Source organism: Engraulis encrasicolus, chromosome 9, assembly GCF_034702125.1.
Source record: "Engraulis encrasicolus isolate BLACKSEA-1 chromosome 9, IST_EnEncr_1.0, whole genome shotgun sequence".
In the NCBI taxonomy this organism is placed as follows: Eukaryota; Metazoa; Chordata; class Actinopteri; order Clupeiformes; family Engraulidae; genus Engraulis; species Engraulis encrasicolus.
In genome coordinates, this window is record NC_085865.1 from 28,731,559 (window position 1) to 28,749,058 (window position 17,500).

Here is a 17,500-nt window from a genome sequence, read left to right on the forward strand (position 1 = left end):
GTTCGGCTACTTATATGGTCTTGGAGCTCCAAGACATCAGCACCATATCAGGTAGGAGAGAGGTCACTGCAACCTCTTGTGAAAAGACTAATTTCCTTTTCAGATCGACTCTTAACTCTCAGTCTGATGCATGCTGCAGGATGGAATGTGGATGTTTGGTGGCAGTCTTTGGTCACCTTAAAGGTAGACATGGGAAATGCCTGAATCTCATTGGCCTTGACTCTCTGGAACTCCATCCACTTGGCAACTTCTGTACACAGTTATGTTCTGCTATACAGTTCACAACCCACTGTTTACTTTTATTTTATTTATTTTTTTTAGTATTTTTGGGGGTCTTTTCAAGCCTTTTATTAGTTTTTTTATTAGATAGGACAGTGAAGTTAGTGACAGAAAGCGAGTTGGGAAAGAGAGATGGGGAAGGGTCGGCAAAGGACCCGAGCCGGAAATGAATGGGTCGGCCATGTAGTAGACAAGTGCCCTACCGTTAGCAAGAGGGTAGGGCCAACACACTGTTTACTTACCTACTACAATCAAAGGTATTGCACAGCAATATGTTCATCCATGCACCCATCCACCCATCCGTGCCTTGACCTCAGGTTCTGGTTTATTTATTTGTGCATTTGTGTATTCAATTGGGGGATTTTTAAGAGTCAAGATAAGGGTGATACATAATAAATGGCTGATCGTAATGTTTTTAGAGCAGCAGAGTCAACCTCCGTGCATCCATCTATTCACCTGATAATTCACCACGTTCATCATCCACATGTTAATGGACTGGTCTATTATTTGTTTGGAGTAAGGATAGGGGTGACTGATAATACATGGTTGATTATAATGTTTTCAGAGCAGCACAGTCAGCTGGCGGCTGCAGTTACAGGTGAAGGAGCTCTTTCTGGCCTTTGGCTGAGTGGCCTGTTTTTACGTGTCTCACAAATTCTGCCTGTGCACTCGACACCTGCAGGGCTGACTGCAGCGCCGTTGGCAAACAATGCAAAGCTCTCTCTTTCTGGTACACTCTTTCATCCGCCTTTCATCCGCCTTTCATCCCATCCTCTCTTTGTCCATCTGTTTCATTTGGACAGTTATTGTGATCCCTTGCAAGAGGAGAGAAGTGCTGTGCACTCCCAAATTGCATAAATAAGTTTTTAATGTGACGTTTCGGCCTGTCGGCCTTTACTCAGGTCACGTGCTGATGGTGATGCCACCATCAAGATGAGTGGAAAAACTTAAGTGAGGAAAAGTGACCTAACTAAAAACTTTGGAAAAGTTCACAATTAATGTTACAATCCTTTGCCACAAAAACCTATATTTCAGATCCTAATAGATATTAGAGATGATAAAGGATATCCATGAACAGCTGAGTGTGCACAAAGTAGTTCCTCTTTTTTTGTTCCTGGTTAAAGGAGTAATCTCGTGCTGAGAGCCAGAGGCCTTGGAGTGCAATTGAACAGGCAGAGGGTGAATAACTGTTTAACAAAAGGCATCCCCCCCCCTTTTTAAGAACCTGTTTGTCATGCAAAGTGCAGACCCGCATTTTTGTTGTTGAGCAATGCGCAGCCAGAGTGCACTGATCTTGGAAAGCTTCAAGGCAGTGTAAATCTTTCTGAATCCTTCCCAAATTCCAAAAGCATTCCAAATGGCTGTTATGTGTGAGCAGTCTGGAGTAAAGTATGATTCATACCATACATTTGGTCAATTGTGCACACTTTTCTGTTCATACATTCTCTGTCAATATCCTCATACCTCCATCCATAACTGACGTGTGGTGCGCTTTTTCCTATTGTTTCCGACATATGTAAATGAATCTTCAACTTCCTGTCAAATTCTGCACAACCTAAATGGTTAAAACACCTGAAGCTCTCTAAATACTGTATGTACGTACCTGTAACTGTAACCCTGTAACCGCAACTGTAACCAACTGTAACATGTATCTGTAACCATCTGACAAGGACGGTATGAATGCGCCTTTACAGGGTGTCAACCTTTGGCTGGCTGGGAAATATAGCTGCCCTGACTAAGCCATCAGGGAGGGGAAGGGTCTTAGCACAGTAACACTTTGCTGAGCCACAGTGATCTCTCATTGAGGGAAACGTCCAGAGGGACAAGAATGAGCGTGGCATTGCTTCACAAAGCACAGATGGAAAAGTGGCCAGACGGAAGAAGGCCACCTCTTCGTGAGTGCACAGCCAAGCTTTAGGGCAGGGGTGCCCAACCAGTCGATCGCGAGCTACCAGTCGATCTCGAGGGGAGTGGCAGTCGATCACGAGACATGTAATGTGACGGGGGAAATATTGTCTTTCAAAAGTAGGCTATGTAACAAGCTGCTGGTACTGTATTGGTTAGATAATTAGTCCCACGGTAACACAGAATGAGGGGAAAGCATTTGGAAGTGACCGTCAGGGTATTGCAGTTGATTCATGTGCGCACACATGTAACATCGGATCAGTAACAGAACATGTGCGCAACGATGCGTTATGACGCGGCGATGTGCGAGAATCTTCGTCCAAATCGCTAGTTGCATGTATCATCGCTAACTGCGTTTACATCGCGTGCCGCGTGTAAGGGAAATGTTAGTTGCTGACATGTATGGAATTCACTTCAATTTGTGCTGTTTCTTGCTCCAGTTGTGGACAAACGATTGGACAAACTCACAATAGAAAGCCTTTGCTGTGCTACTGTCCCAGAGAGCTGAAAAAAAAACCTTCATAGAAGAAGTCATTCTTAACAGGGGTGTTAACCAATCCAATGAGTTCTCTCATCTCTCTCTCTACCTCTCTCTCTCATAGTAAAGTGAACTTAATTAGCCTACTTTTTACCCATAACAAATGGTGAATTTCTGAGCCCTTTTTAATTTGTACCACTGAAGGCATGATGCTTCATCATATTTTAGAAATAGGGCCTTTGTGCCTACATATGCATTTTATATACCAAATGTTTTTCATTTTGAAATTGTTTCAGTTGTTTATGACTTGTGTATGACTGAAATTATCTCTGCATACCATCAGTGCTGCAATTGCTTTGTAAACATAGGCTATTCAACACACTTTAAAAACACACTGAAAAGATACGGCCATAGTAGCCTACTAAAAACATTTTGTGCATAATAATGGTGATTAATACATTTTCACAACGACATCCTTAAATTTGACTTGGTAGATCATGGCAGACCATCAACTTCAAAAGTAGATCTCGGTTAAAAAAAAGGTTGGGCACCCCTGCTTTAGGGCAATAAGATTGAGGGAAAAAAAACAGACTTTGAGGTCCTTCAGACTGCTGGTAAAAAGGGTCTGAGGAAAACTGTTTTAACAGTTGGTCCTTAACTTAACCAATAGTGTAATACCACTTGCCCAATGCAATCCCAATGGTAAACATAATGGTGGCTAGGGTGTGCGGTACTGCAGTGGCAGAGGGACTGGTTCACTGCCTTCATTAACGGAGTCCAGGCAGAACGAAACAGATATGCAACAAAAACACCCAAAAGTTCCAACACATTGCTTCCAAGTTTGTGTTTTCAAGGGCCAAAAATACATTTTTGGGCTCACTACCAGTGCTCTTACTTGTGTATTGCTGTTTTTTTGTCCCTCTCCAGGCAATGTTTGTAGATGGGTGATAGATGTTTGATCTAATGTCTGAATATATGCATGTGTGTGCTATATGTTTAATCGGTTGTGCAATGTTTAGTTTGTGAATTTGTGTATACAGAATGTGTATGCATAGCTTCCATTGGGATCAATGAAGTAACTCTACTCTACTCTACATCCCATGCCATGCTATAGGATCAGGAACATGCTCAGGGAGTACGGAAGCCATTTCAGAATCAGTCCAAACATTTCATCATTTGCCATACATTTAAAATGGCAATTTTTTCAAATCCAAACGGGTCTTGTCATGAGGAGGTGGAAAGGTAGTCACCTTACCCGGCTTTGAACCCAGAACGTCAGAGCACTAAACATAAATTCTGACCGTGACACCAAAGGGCAGGGCTCCTGGGCATGGCAGTCAGAGCGCTGTTCCAACCCCTAGTTATGATCACACTCCATCTCAGGTGTTTCTTGGGTAAAATCTAGGTTGAGATGAGGAGCACATTAAAGGAACGGTATGGGAGATGTGTGGGCTCTTTGTTCCTTGAGATCTGCTCGGCCCTTTTGCCCCACACCTCACCAGTGGGGATGTGCCAAATACTTCTACCGTTTCCCCCCTTTCCAACAGGACAGTGACCCTGAATGACCTACCCAGTCAAGGCAAGGCAAGTCTAGTCGCTCAGAGGACCGATGCACTCAGAGTGGCCCCCCGCTCCCTGCAATGAACCCTAATCAAACATGATCGCATCAGAGTTCTGCCAACCTGCCAAGAGCTGCCAGCTCCAGTGCCAACTGATGCTCGCTCCTCATCCTGCTCATGCTGACAGGAGATCTGAGGATCTGCAAAGATGATTCATCTTCAAAAGATGAGTGGCACAGCATAGAGCTGCCAAGATCCAGGTGTGCAAAATGTGATGTGCAAGACCTTGAGACAGGGGCCTGTAAGCAGCGCAGTACGAAGATTCAACTAACTACAGGTATAATACTGGGTAATAAAGTTCATTCTATTCCATGAATATTGAAAAAGTAAAAAAAAAAAAGTTTACCTCATGTACTATTAACGATTATTCAGAGTAAGACGGTTATAAGCAGCGGCAAAATTGCCTTACCCAACTGCAAGTTCCAAGTATCAAGTATCTAAATGACTGCAAAGAAAAAAAGTTCATTCAAACAGCGTATCTAATGTATCGTCATGGGATATTCCAAGTATATCAAAAACAAGAGGGATTTTCAATCATTTTAAGATTACCATCCCATATCAAACAAGGGCATATTAAAAAATATAAAAAAGGAGTCCAAGAACTCTTTGAAAGCTGTAGCATCTTACGCACTCACACATAGGTGGTTGACATGACGCCCTGTTTTTACGTAACATTAGTTAAAAACCTACAAAATTGATATTTTTCCTTCTGAAAACAAATGTAAAGGAAAGAAGATCTGGTACATCATGTTTCATATTAGTCTTAGATGAGAAGAAACATTTTTGTTCAGATTTATGGAAAGGTTTATATGTCAAATGTCCTGTGGTGTGACTAACATTAATACAACCTGGAATATATACAGCTATAAAATATTTTGAATCATTTATTAAGCATTTGGCATGATTGCATAAATATTAACCTTATATTAAAAAATATGAATGTGAAGAAAACTCAATAGTCATATTTAACAACAAGTTCAATATCGTAACACAAATTGCGTCCTGCGGGGTGACATAAGTCAGGTTTGTGGACGGACAGCTGCAAGGCCAACTAAAAGGGTCTTAAAGACAGGCTCCTAACCAGTTACACCTCAGTTATTGGAGAGAGGTGTGGAAGTTTAAGGTGACTACAAACCTCTTAATATGTCTACATATTGCAATGTTTCTGTCACACAATGCTTAGGTTCATTTATGGTATCCCATGATGTGACTGCTCTTATGGAAGGAAAAAAAGTTTTTTTATGAGTGAAAACACATATTAAGGTTAAACACAATATCATTATCTAGTTAGCATGAGCTCGGAGGTCAGTCAAGAATACAAAAGGATTAAAATGGCCACAATGCAGTGAATTTCCTTTGGTGTGACTTCATGTCCTGTGGTGTGACATGCTTACGCATTGTGTTACTCAATCCTTACTTATTTTTCATGCATCATGCAAGAATATAAGAATAGCAGGAGATTTATTTGTCACATTCACACAATTATTACAAGTAATACAGTGAAACCATGCAGTGAAATCACAGTTGTCTGCCTGTACGATGCATAGGCGTGTGTGGGTGGGGGTGCGGGTGGGTAGTAGTGTGTGTGTGGGGTGGGGGTTAAAGGAACAATAGCAGAAAGAGCATTGGGGGTATGTTTGTGCAGAATATTAATCATTTTATTGTATCTTACAGAAAAGTCACACTAATGATGTCACACCGCAGGACACATTTTCCCGAAAATGGCAAAAAATAGGCGAAATTCCACGGACCACTGACATCCCCATTTTTTCTTTTTTTTTCAATTTTTCCACCCATTTTTTCAGGAATTAGAATATCTTTCCCCCTTTAAGTGTGTTACAGCCTTAAATGTCAACCACCCACATACACACGTGCACACACTGATGTTCCACAAACCTATCCTAGGGACGGGCATTGGAAATTAGCCAAGGCTACAGTATAAATGCTATTCTGTTAAGCTTGCATAGACTACATGATGTGTATCTGTCCCTATCAAATAAACCTAACTGAACTGAAACCAAGTTATGGAACACATATTATGGTTATAGAGGCCATTGATTCTGCTGGCTAGGGATACAAAACATGAGTGTAGCTGTGTTGGTTTGGTTGTTTCAGAGTCGTGCTGCATCGCTGGAGACGCCGTCCTCTCTTTCATGCCATAATTACAAGCGCTCTTGGCGGAGAGGGTGCTCTTTAAGGAGCAGGGTAAACAAGTTGGCAACCTAGCTAATTGTCTCACGACCACTCTTTGTATAAGAAATGCACGCACGCACGCACGCACGCACGCACACACACACTCCCCTGTGAGCAACTTGGAATGAGGTGCAGATTTTGAGTGCAAGAAACCAAATGAAAGAATGCATGTTTTGTGTGTGTGTGTGTGTGTGTGTGTGTGTGTGTGTGTGTGTGTGTGTGTGTGTGTGTGTGTGTGTGTGTGTGTGTGTGTGTGTGTGTGTGTGTGTGTGTGTGTGTGTGTGTGTGTGTGTGTGTGTGTGTTTAGAGGGTACTAATGTGAACATTTGCAACTGCAACACCATATTCAACGGGGAACATCATGAAACATTAGTTTTAATTGCTTCCTCAACACCTTGAAAGCTGCAGTACTTTTCTTCAATACAGGCCTGAAGAGAGGGGGGGATAGAGAGAGAGCGAAAGGGGGGGGGGGAGAAAAGACAGAAAGTGTTTAGGAGAGACAAAAGACTTGAGACAGACAAACAAGGGAAAGAGAGAGATATAGAGAGCGGGAGAGCGAAAGAGTGAAAGACTGCTTATGAGACAATAACGAATGCAAGGGAGACAAACAAGGAAGCGAGAACGAAAAAAAAGAGCGAGCAAGTGAGAGAATAGGGAGAGCAGTTATTCTAGGACTCCGTGGTAAAGACTTTTCAATAGGCGATGCTAAACAGTAGGGGCGTAGGAGGGAGATGAAGCTAAAAGGAAAATAACGTCAGCAAACCGAATAGGGAGATAACGAGGGAGAAATAGAGAAAGACGGCGAAGAAGACTCAAGAGCAGCAGGGAGTGCATCTTCTGAGACAAAAAAAAGTCTGTGAAAGAAAGAAGGAGAGAGGGAGGCAGATAAAGAGAGAGAGGCTGAAAGTGTGTTTAGGAAAGACGAAAAAAAATGTGAGATAGGCAAACAAGACGGAGAGAGAGAGAGAGAGAGGGAGAGAGGGAGGGAGAGAGAGAGAGAGTAAAAGAGAGGGAGGAAAAGAAGGAGCACAAACATCTAGAGCGCTTCAGACAGAGAAGAGAAGAGAAGAGAAGAGAAGATGTGTGCGATGGGAGGGAGGCTCCATTGGGCCTGGTTCTTTGTGTCTGGAGGGAAATCTAAAACCCTCTTCTCTAAAGACGTCGACACAATAACCTCTGAGCTCTAATTACAAGACTTGCCAAAACAGTACACACACAAAAGCAGGCGAGAGGCGAGAGGAGGAATGAATAGAAGGCTGGAATGAGAGAAAGGGTGAGAAACAAACCAAGGAAGGGAGGAGAAGTAGAGAAAGGGTGAACAGAGTCAGGAAAGAGAGGACAAATTAAAATAAACGAAAAGAAAAACAAGTCCGACAGGCGGACAACAGATGCGTCCGTCTATGCCCGTTCTGAACCTTTTTTGCCCAAACGCCCCCTTGGCCTCCTCATAACCTGTCAAGGCAATTTATCAATAAGCCTACCATGTACTGTATAAGCCTGGATTTGAAAAAGTACCATAGGATTTCAACAGTGTTGGGCAATTTACTGAAAAACTGTAATGCATTGCTGATTACATGTTACTGTCTTTTCAAAATAATCCCTTACACTACATTTAGCAATGTGGGGACCTAAGGCGAATTTAGCTAGGGGGGCCATCGGTCCATCCCATATCACATTTTTTTTAAACATAAAATCTCTATTTTTGTTAGGCTATTTTTTTTTTTTTAATCACGATTTTTTATTTAAAAAAAAATAATAATTACAAACATAAAAAACAGGCAAACATTACAACCCTTTCTGGACAGATTTCAATGAATAGGCTATTTGCAATTTTACATAGGCCTACATTAAATAAACTAAAATGTGAAATTCTCTTTTCACTTTAATATGAGAGCAGTGATGTCCCCCCCTCACTGAAGTGTTATTTCATGTGTGTGCATGATGCTGTCACCTATTTGAAGTGACGTTGATGTTGGATTTCATGGAATACTTTTCAATGCCGCTAAAAACAGAGTAGGCGACAGGTGAACTGTCTTTCTGTCAAAACAGTGGTTTGCAGGCGTTTGCGTTTTCACGTGGATATTGTCTTCGTGGACCGTAACAGACAAACCGTAAGTTCCATAAACTAATCAATGAGACATTGGCTACGTGTACATGATGTTTTTAAGTCCGATTTAATAAATGCGATTTAAATAGATCGGATTAAGAGTTATTTTGCGATGTGTATACATGGCACTTTCACTTACATGCGATTAAACGACTGGGGAAAATAAAGCATTGCGATTGGACTGAGGACGCACGTGCTGAGCGAGCCAAATAAGGCACGGGGGCGTGGTTCAATGCCACCGAGATGCAGGTCATCTTCCCCACGAAAATCGTTGCCTCAGGCGGACTGAAATCACAACATTTCCCCCTTTCTCCCTGGATCATTTACAATGCTACATTAGCTACCCTGTTAGCATAGAAAAACGAGTGGTCAAATGGTAATGTGGAGTAACTTTGTTGTGCTTCATTACTTCGTGGGGCACTTTTACATCAATATATGGAAGCCACAACATTTATAGTCGCTTAGGGACTTTAAATTAAGCAAAACTTTCATGTGAAAATCAACAGGAAGTGCCGCCATGTTTTTCTCACTGGCAAAGAGCACGGTCTCTTGGCCATAGATGTGTACATAGGAAACGCTATCTGCAAATGTCTCATGCCTTCCTATTTCATGGCACACATGGATGGAATATGCATACAGACTTCTGTGCTTCTGCAGTTGTGTCAGATAATGCAATCAATCAGCTGCGTAGCCGGTTTGCTAACCATTATGGTAGACGTTTTGGTTTGCACGCATGAACTCTAGGCCAAAACTGAGCGACTGCCACCTTGTGGACACAAGAGGGAATCACAAGAGGGAATCACAATTCAGAAACGCATCACGGGAGGGCGGACGGACGGACGGCGGACGGACGGACGGACGGACACCAAAGCCTCTTATAGAGATGCGTGGGACGCATCTAAAAACTCATAAAACCTTAATAAAAATACATCTGTCACTGATGCATCCAGGCCTGTGAAAGCAGAAAAGCAGCTGACCATGAAACAAAACAAAACAAGAAAATATACACACACAAATGGTGTCCAGACAGGACGCTGAGAGTGCCCTTTATGAACCAGGATGGCAAATGAGAGGAAGAACATGAGGAGGAGAGGAGCAGAGATGGATCAGGGGCTCTCTGGAGCCAAAATGGAGGATACATGGGAGGTCTACACAGGGTCCAGCTCAGCTCTCATCCTCTCTTTTTGCTTGTGGCCTTGTGATGCGAGGGCAAGACGCCATTGACAATACAAGTTTTCAGTATCTCTCAAAACACAATTCAACAGTCATTTTTCAAGTCAAGTCAAGTCAAGTTTATTGTCAATTTCTTTACATGCACTGGTCATACAAAGAATTTGAAATTGTATGACCAGTGCATGTAAAGAAATTGACAATAAACTTGACTTGACTTGACTTGAAAAATGACTGTTTTTCGTTTGCAATCAGGACAAGAAATGGGGTAAAGACCCCCAGAAGTTGCTCTGCCTAGCAGAGCAGAGTGGGGATATTTTATTGTTTTCTCCACGGAGACAAGGTACGTATCAGCGAAGCACGAAGAGGACGGTAGGTACTATATTGAGTTGGACCAACAGTATGCAGCTGCCTGCACCTCATCTTGGCCAGCAAGGCCAGGTGCTGCTTCTGGACAATAGCCATAGGGTAGGTGGCCAATGCTGAAATGCATTGCAATCAAATAAGCAGCTAACTTAGTTAGCAACAACCATCAAGAAACGCACCACAGGATAGCAAATAAGGGTAGAGTAGAGTAGAGAGTGGAGTAAGTAAAGCAGCAACGACTCTGTTAAGAAATGCACCGCAGGATAGCAAATGAGATGAAGCGCATGAGGAGGAATAGAGATGGTGTGATCTCGATGCAGTGCTCTAGGGAGCTAAAATGGAGGACATATGGGCACTGTACACAGTGCGGTATACAGCTGGCTGCAACTCACCTTGGCCAGCATGGCCAGGTGCTGGTTCTGGACAATGGCGGTGCGGTAGGTGGCCAGGCCCCCCTCCTCCAGACTGGGGAACAGGAAGTACAGATGCACGCTGGGAAGAGAGACATACACAAATGAATACATGCACAAACACAAAGAAACAAACACAAACAGCAAGACGCGGCACTGTGAAGAGAGTAAACATGGGCGCACGCACGCACAAGTAAACACACACACACACGCACGCACGCACGCACGCACGCATGCACGCACGCACGCACACACGCACACACTAAGACACCGCTGAGTCAGACTAGACATTTGCTGAGTCAAGAGGACTCCGGATGGAATGCTGAGTCACACGCATACACGCACCCAGCCTGAGTCAGCACGGCTGAACGGCCTAACTGGGACAAAAAGTATTAGAAAGTATCATGCATGAAACATGCATGTCATCATGCACTGTGACTACTGAAGCAGATCATGATATTTTCCATAGGATTGCATTCAAATCTCACACCAATCTATTTAAGCCAGGTGCACACTCAAAATGTAAAAGGTAAATGCAAAGAAATGTTGAAACGCACACTGATGACCTCCCTTTTAATCCCTTTTCATTTCGAGACGATTCGAGCCAACACAGCCCCATCTGTAACGGATTTTAATCTGGGGTGTACTCACTTTTGTGAGTACATGTTCAATGAAAAGGAAGAAAGGAGTCGCACACTGGAGCTGAATGCAGAATCAAAAACTGTATTAAACAAAGCCGAAAAAAGTAAATAAAACCGACAGACAGGGGACAAACGTTTCGGGTCTAGCCCATCATCAGTGTTCCCAGTTTGAAATGAGTACATGTTCAAACATTAATGGCTGTATTTTGTTGTTTTCTGAGTGAACAAGAAATGTAAGCGGTTAAATATGTTGTTAAAAGGTCACTAATCATTGTGTCAAAGTGAAATTTCTGTAATACTTTTCTATGAAAAGATATACCGGTACTCACAAATCTGCAAAAACTGTGAGGGGTGTACTCACTTTCGTGATATACTGTACATAGTCGACGGGAGCTTCCGCGTCCTCCAGTGACACAAGTGTCTCCTCCAGTGACAATCCATGTAACGCTCTTCAAGCATCAAAAATTCAGAGGGTGTGTTTTGCTACGCATCAATGCATAATGACGGCCTAAGCATAGCAACATGTAGCCTTGTGGACTATGTGGAGTAAAGCACCTCTATCACCATGTTTTTATCCAAATACACACTGCTAAGCCCAATGGAAGAAAGGCTTACAGTATTCATACAACCTTGCTTCAGGAAGCTGGAGTACGTTTTTACTGCTGTCCTTATCGCAAGGTACTTACAGTATACTGTGATAATGACATTCTAATACTTGAGCCAATGTGTCTTCCAGTTGAGCATAAGAAAATCTTAACCGTTTTATTTTTTTAATAATGTGGCCATACTTCACAAGTTTCTTATGCGGGTGTAGCAGACATGGCTGCTAATGACTGCAGAGAGATAGAGGGAGTGGGAGTCAGAATTTAACCATGAGGGAGGGCATCCAAAGGAACAGGGGAAGTTTGTTTTGAGCAACAATATATTAATATTACATGGAGCATTGCAAATTCAAGGAGAGCCAGCTGGAAATGTACACAAGGACAGCCAAACATGCATACACGCACACACACGCATACCCACGCACACACACACACCAACGCATGCACACAAATATTCCATTACAAACAGGCAGACACACACACACGAGCGCGCACGCACACGCACACAAACGCAAACTTGACTCACATACAACACAACACAACACACCAACTTAAAGAGAATGCTCATTAAATTAGGGAACATTCTGGCAAATTAAATTAGAAGCCAATGAAAGCTTAAAAAGAGAGAGAGAGAGAGAGGGGATGGGAGGTGAGATGGGGGCCATTATTTAATCAGAGGCTGTTGGGGATTACTAGCCAAGGCTGATGCAAACTGGAGGCACCGCTTCAAACGCCCAAGTGCTTAAATTGAGACGTGCACTCGCATAAAAACAAACTACTCCCTCCAAGACATCTCATTCCCTCTCGCTGGGACACAAAAAGTGTGTGTGTGTGTGTGTGTGTGTGTGTGTGTGTGTGTGTGTGTGTGTGTGTGTGTGTGTGTGTGTGTGTGTGTGTGTGTGTGTGTGAGTGCGAGAGAGAGTGCGAGAGAGAGAGAGAGAGAGAGAGAGAGAGAGAGAGAGAGAGAGAGAGAGAGAGAGAGAGAGAGAGAGAGAGAGAGAGAGAAGGGGAAAGGTCTATTTACTTTGGTGCGCAACATTACACAAAAGTGTGTGCAAGAGCAGTGCTGGAGCAATCTTCAAGCTTGTTATTTTCTCTAATTCTTTTAATTGCCCGAGACAATCACCTCGACCTTCACAAGTAAGGCTGAGGAGGAGATAGGCTTTCGCAAACACGGCTTTACCAATAAACCACCAACATTTGCACATCAGAGTTTGAAGGATATTTTCCTCTCTGAAATACAGACCGTCAACTCAAACAGTGTTGAGTGTGCACAAAATGGCCTCATGTTGGTTATCTGACTGAAATACTGGAAAATAAATAAACTATAGCACAAATGAGCACAGTGTGCAGGGCTAACTTTATTTGTGATGTTTCTTACATGTACAATATGTCCTACGCTTTCCGAACGCGTCTGATGAGATATCTAAGCTATTCCCTTCATATGTGAGAGCAGAACATTTAATTGTGCTTTTACTTAGCTACCTGAACCATGCTCTTTACTGTGTCCATTTGCAATCTGTAAGACTACTTGGTTCATGGGAGGCATTCAATACTGAAAGCAATGTTTTCCAATAATATTATAAAATACTATATCCATTGTTTAATTTGATTTAAAACAGGCATTGGACCAGCTCATCAAATCTTAACTGTCCATGGGGAACCCCAAGTTCAAATCTGACCTGGGTCATTCCCCAACCCAGTCCCATCTCCCACTCTCTTTCTATGAATTCTTCACTGTCCTATCAACAAAGGGAAATGGCCAAAAAACATACTGCCTATTGGGGAAAAAGAAAGAAACCTAAAATCTATCAATGTTATGTTTCATGTTATGTGTCTTGTCCTGGTCCACAGGACACACGTATCTCTTAACCCTCTGGTTGTGTTAGAAACATGGTTACGTTCATGGTGTTAACGGTCAAAATTGACAGCCTACACAAAAAAGGTAATACATTGATTAAAAATCTGATTTGCATATTTTGTGATTAATTCCTTTTAGACATCCTTTTGAAACATTTCCAATGTGATTTACATGTTATTCTGCTTTGTTTAAGTGATTTGCAGGCTTTTTTTCTTATCTTGCACCAATTCGTTTTATTAACCCTCTGGAGTTTAGGGCCTCTCAGAGGCTTTCAGGCTGTTTGGAACACCTTTACTTTTTTCAAGTATTTCAACTAACTGTAAACATCTATACTAATGTGGCACATATGGTTGTAAACTTTTAGTAGAGAAAGTGCGCTCAACTCCGAAAAGTTTCTTACAAGGTCTTTGGGTGCGAGCAAACAGCAAAGTTCATGCATGGTAAAAAAGCCGCAATCCCGAATCAGTTTCTTGCAGTTTTAATACTGGGTTAGCATGGCAGACACACAGACGTTTCGGCCTAAGCCTTCTTCAGCGTCTTTTTCGCACATATGGTTGTATTCTGAAAAGCCTAACAAAAAAGAATATGAGGGTAAAGTGAATGTAATATAAACTGTATATAACTTTGGGAGATGTAAATTAATGGTCCGGTCATTTTTGACCGAAACAACATGAATGTAACAAGTTGGTGTATCTTCCACAATTCTTTAGGAATTTCATTATATTTCATTTTGACCGTTTGAATAGGTAAGCTGGAGGATATCATGAAGTGTCATTTGTGTATGATGAAAAATAGAGAAGTTATTTAACAATGAAGCTTTAAAACGGTCATTTTTGACCGTAACACTACCAGAGGGTTAATATTTTATTCGATAGATTTTCAACTTTTGATGATCACATGCACACTGGAAGGCGATTTTTGTGTGTGTGTGTGTGTGTGTGTGTGTGTGTGTGTGTGTGTGTGTGTGTGTGTGTGTGTGTGTGTGTGTGTGTGTGTGTGTGTGTGTGTGTGTGTGTGTGTGTGTGTGTGTGTGTGTGTGTGTGTGTGTGTATGTCTATGTGTGTGTGTGTGTCTGGGTGTGTGCGGGTGTGTCTCATGTGTGTCAAAGTGCAGCAGGTAAGGTCTGAGAAGTTCTGATTGTAGAGGGACCTTGATGAGGTGCTTACCTCAAGGGGAAAAAAAAATAGTGGCCCCACTTTTTTCCATCAAAGTAAAAACACATATACACAGGCACACACACACACACACACACACACACACACGCACAGACACAGCCTTTTTTCCCCCAAATCATTCCATCATACAGCCATCAACAAGTACCCCAGCTGATCATTTGGCTCCTGTGGGGTAAAATGTGCTCGCAAGACCCCCAGTGTACTTTTGGTTTATGCCGTGGCGTTGCCGGGCAACGGCACCAAAGCAGTGGCGATGCAAGCCGGCAATTTGTAGTCGCTCAGAGCGGATGCATTGATTTTCATCAGCCACCAATTTAGAGCCCTAGCTGCTGCCCGAGTGCAATGCTCAGTCGGTTAATGGCACAATAGGACACACGCAAAACATGTCGGGCTTGGGAGAGAAATACAGGAGAATGAAAAAAGAAAATTGAATTGAATTGAAACAACAGCCAAAAGAAAATAAGGAAACCAAAAACAAAAGATAGAATGAATAAAATGAATGTCGGAAACGAGTAATGGTTTTCTTTTCAATGCTGTGAGTGACCCCGTATTAACCCCCCTGGGTCCACCCGTACCACCTTGGTTGCAGTTGGTCTGCCTATTCAAAGTCCTTCCTTACCCGGATGAATCCAGAAGCAATAAATATGAACACTACTATATGTAGTGCACAGTATGCAGGTGTATACTGTATGGATGATAAGCAACTCTGTACATACTGTAGCTTTAGAGGCCGCCCGTTCTACAGATCTGGCTCTGGCTCTATTCAGAATGTGGATTGCATATGTGGGATGTGGAAAGCACATTCAGGTAAACTGGGGCCACTTGTAAACTACACTGAATTTCGTATTTGGTTGCAGGTGGTCTGCCTATTCAAAAGAAAGTCTACATATTTGTCAACAGACTGATAGGCGGATATAGGTTGCAGCTCTGGCCATAACTTCAGAAGCAGTTCCTTCAACAGCTCTGACTCGTTCAGCACAGAAAACTGCCTGACTGTGGTTTGCTGGGCCAAGCTCTGTCTTCCAGCTTGGTGCAACAGCCAAGCTACTATATCTGGGGTTTCCAAAAAAATGTAGAAAGACTGACAGTGTAGACATGGAGCAGCTGAGGAGGCTGGGGGACAGAACAGACAGAAAAGAAAAGGAGGGATGACTCCCAGAAAGGCGAGAGGGCGAGAGAGAGAGAGAGAGAGAGAGAGAGAGAGAGAGAGAGAGAGAGAGAGAGAGAGAGAGAGAGAGAGAGAGAAGGAGCAAGTATTAGACACTGTATGTTTCATCTAATGAGTTTGATCTAATATGAATGACGGTAGCCAGCATTGGTGATTGCTGAATGCATACACTAAGTAGAACGGAAGAGAGAAGCATGGAGTGCTATTATATATTGCATGGGACAGTGGTGGCACGATGGGGGTGGTGGGATGTGTGCCTATGTAAACATGAATACCACAGAGGGGAAGATGAACTGCATTTAAACCTACTCCCCAACGAGTCTTCACAACGGTCTCACTCTCCCTCCCTCTCTCTTCCTCTTTCTCCCTCTCTCTTTCCCTTTCTCTCTTTCTGTCTTCCTCGCCCAAGGCCGCCTTAATAGGGTCACATCCTAATGTGAATCCCGTGTTTCAAGAGCCTGCCTTGAAAACATGCACAAAACAGCCAAATAAATAAATGAAGGAGCAGAAGTGGGTAGGAGGGAGAGAGGGAGAGAGGGATGGATAACTAAATAAACACATGAATAAATCATAAGCATTGGTGATGAGGAAAGTCCCTGGACGTGTGCCTAAACGCATGCTGACTAAATGTTTACTCATACTTGGCTTGGTCTTGGTCTCACTCGCTCTGTCTCTCTCTCTTTGTCTCTCTCTCTCCCACTTTCTCTCTTTTAATACTTCAGGCAGTAGCAGCCTATCCCAAAACATTGACTTAGACTAGGACTGGCTGATATACTGTCACAACTCAGACATAACATACATATATTTTTTGCATGAACTGAAACCAAACATGAATCTATCCTTCTTCATTTTAACTTCAAGCTGACGAACCTTGAAATACTGAACATGCAACCAAACAGTTTTCCTAGCTGGACAACAACAGCTCAAATCCCTTGTGAAGTGCTTCCGAGTGATGTTTTCAACTGAATCGGCAGGAAGGCAAGAAAAAATCCTGATACCTTGTTTCATTTTAAAAGGTGCACCATGTAATATTCTAGTAGATCATTTCTAGAATTCATGCTGCCCATTCACAGATGTCTCCCTTTTCAAGAACACTTACCTGTACCACCACCTTCAAATTCTAGGCATTCGTTATGACTGAGAAATAGCATTTTTCATATATGAAAAAGTGGATCTTCTCCATGTTCGTCATATTGAATTTCCAAACATAGACATTTTTTACTTGCAGAACATACTGCGCTTTGGTCACAATAGTAAATATTAATTTATTACTTAGTAAATATTCATGACAAAATTAAGCAATGGGCAGCACGGTTTCAATGAGCAGCGTAGTTCAATACCTACTCCGGCCACAATCCTACATAGTGCACCTTAAATACCCTGACATATTAAATATATTAAATACCCTGATTGTATTTCTTCTTTTTTTAAAGTAGGCCCTATAGATTGCAAATAGCAAGGAGGGAGCAAAACCCTTTAGTGACATAATGGAATTAACCACCAACACAATGAATTTCACTTAAGCT

At 42.4% G+C, this 17,500-nt stretch overlaps 1 protein-coding gene across 1 annotated transcript in view; it reads right to left on the minus strand.

Moving 5' to 3' along the window:
- Window positions 1-17,500, minus strand: part of drosha (drosha ribonuclease III) — a 167,964-nt gene that overhangs the window by 92,350 nt on the left and 58,114 nt on the right. The window contains exon 20 of the mRNA XM_063206870.1: window positions 10,510-10,609. Coding sequence (XP_063062940.1) covers window positions 10,510-10,609 — 100 coding nt within the window. The remainder of the gene's footprint in view (window positions 1-10,509; window positions 10,610-17,500) is intronic.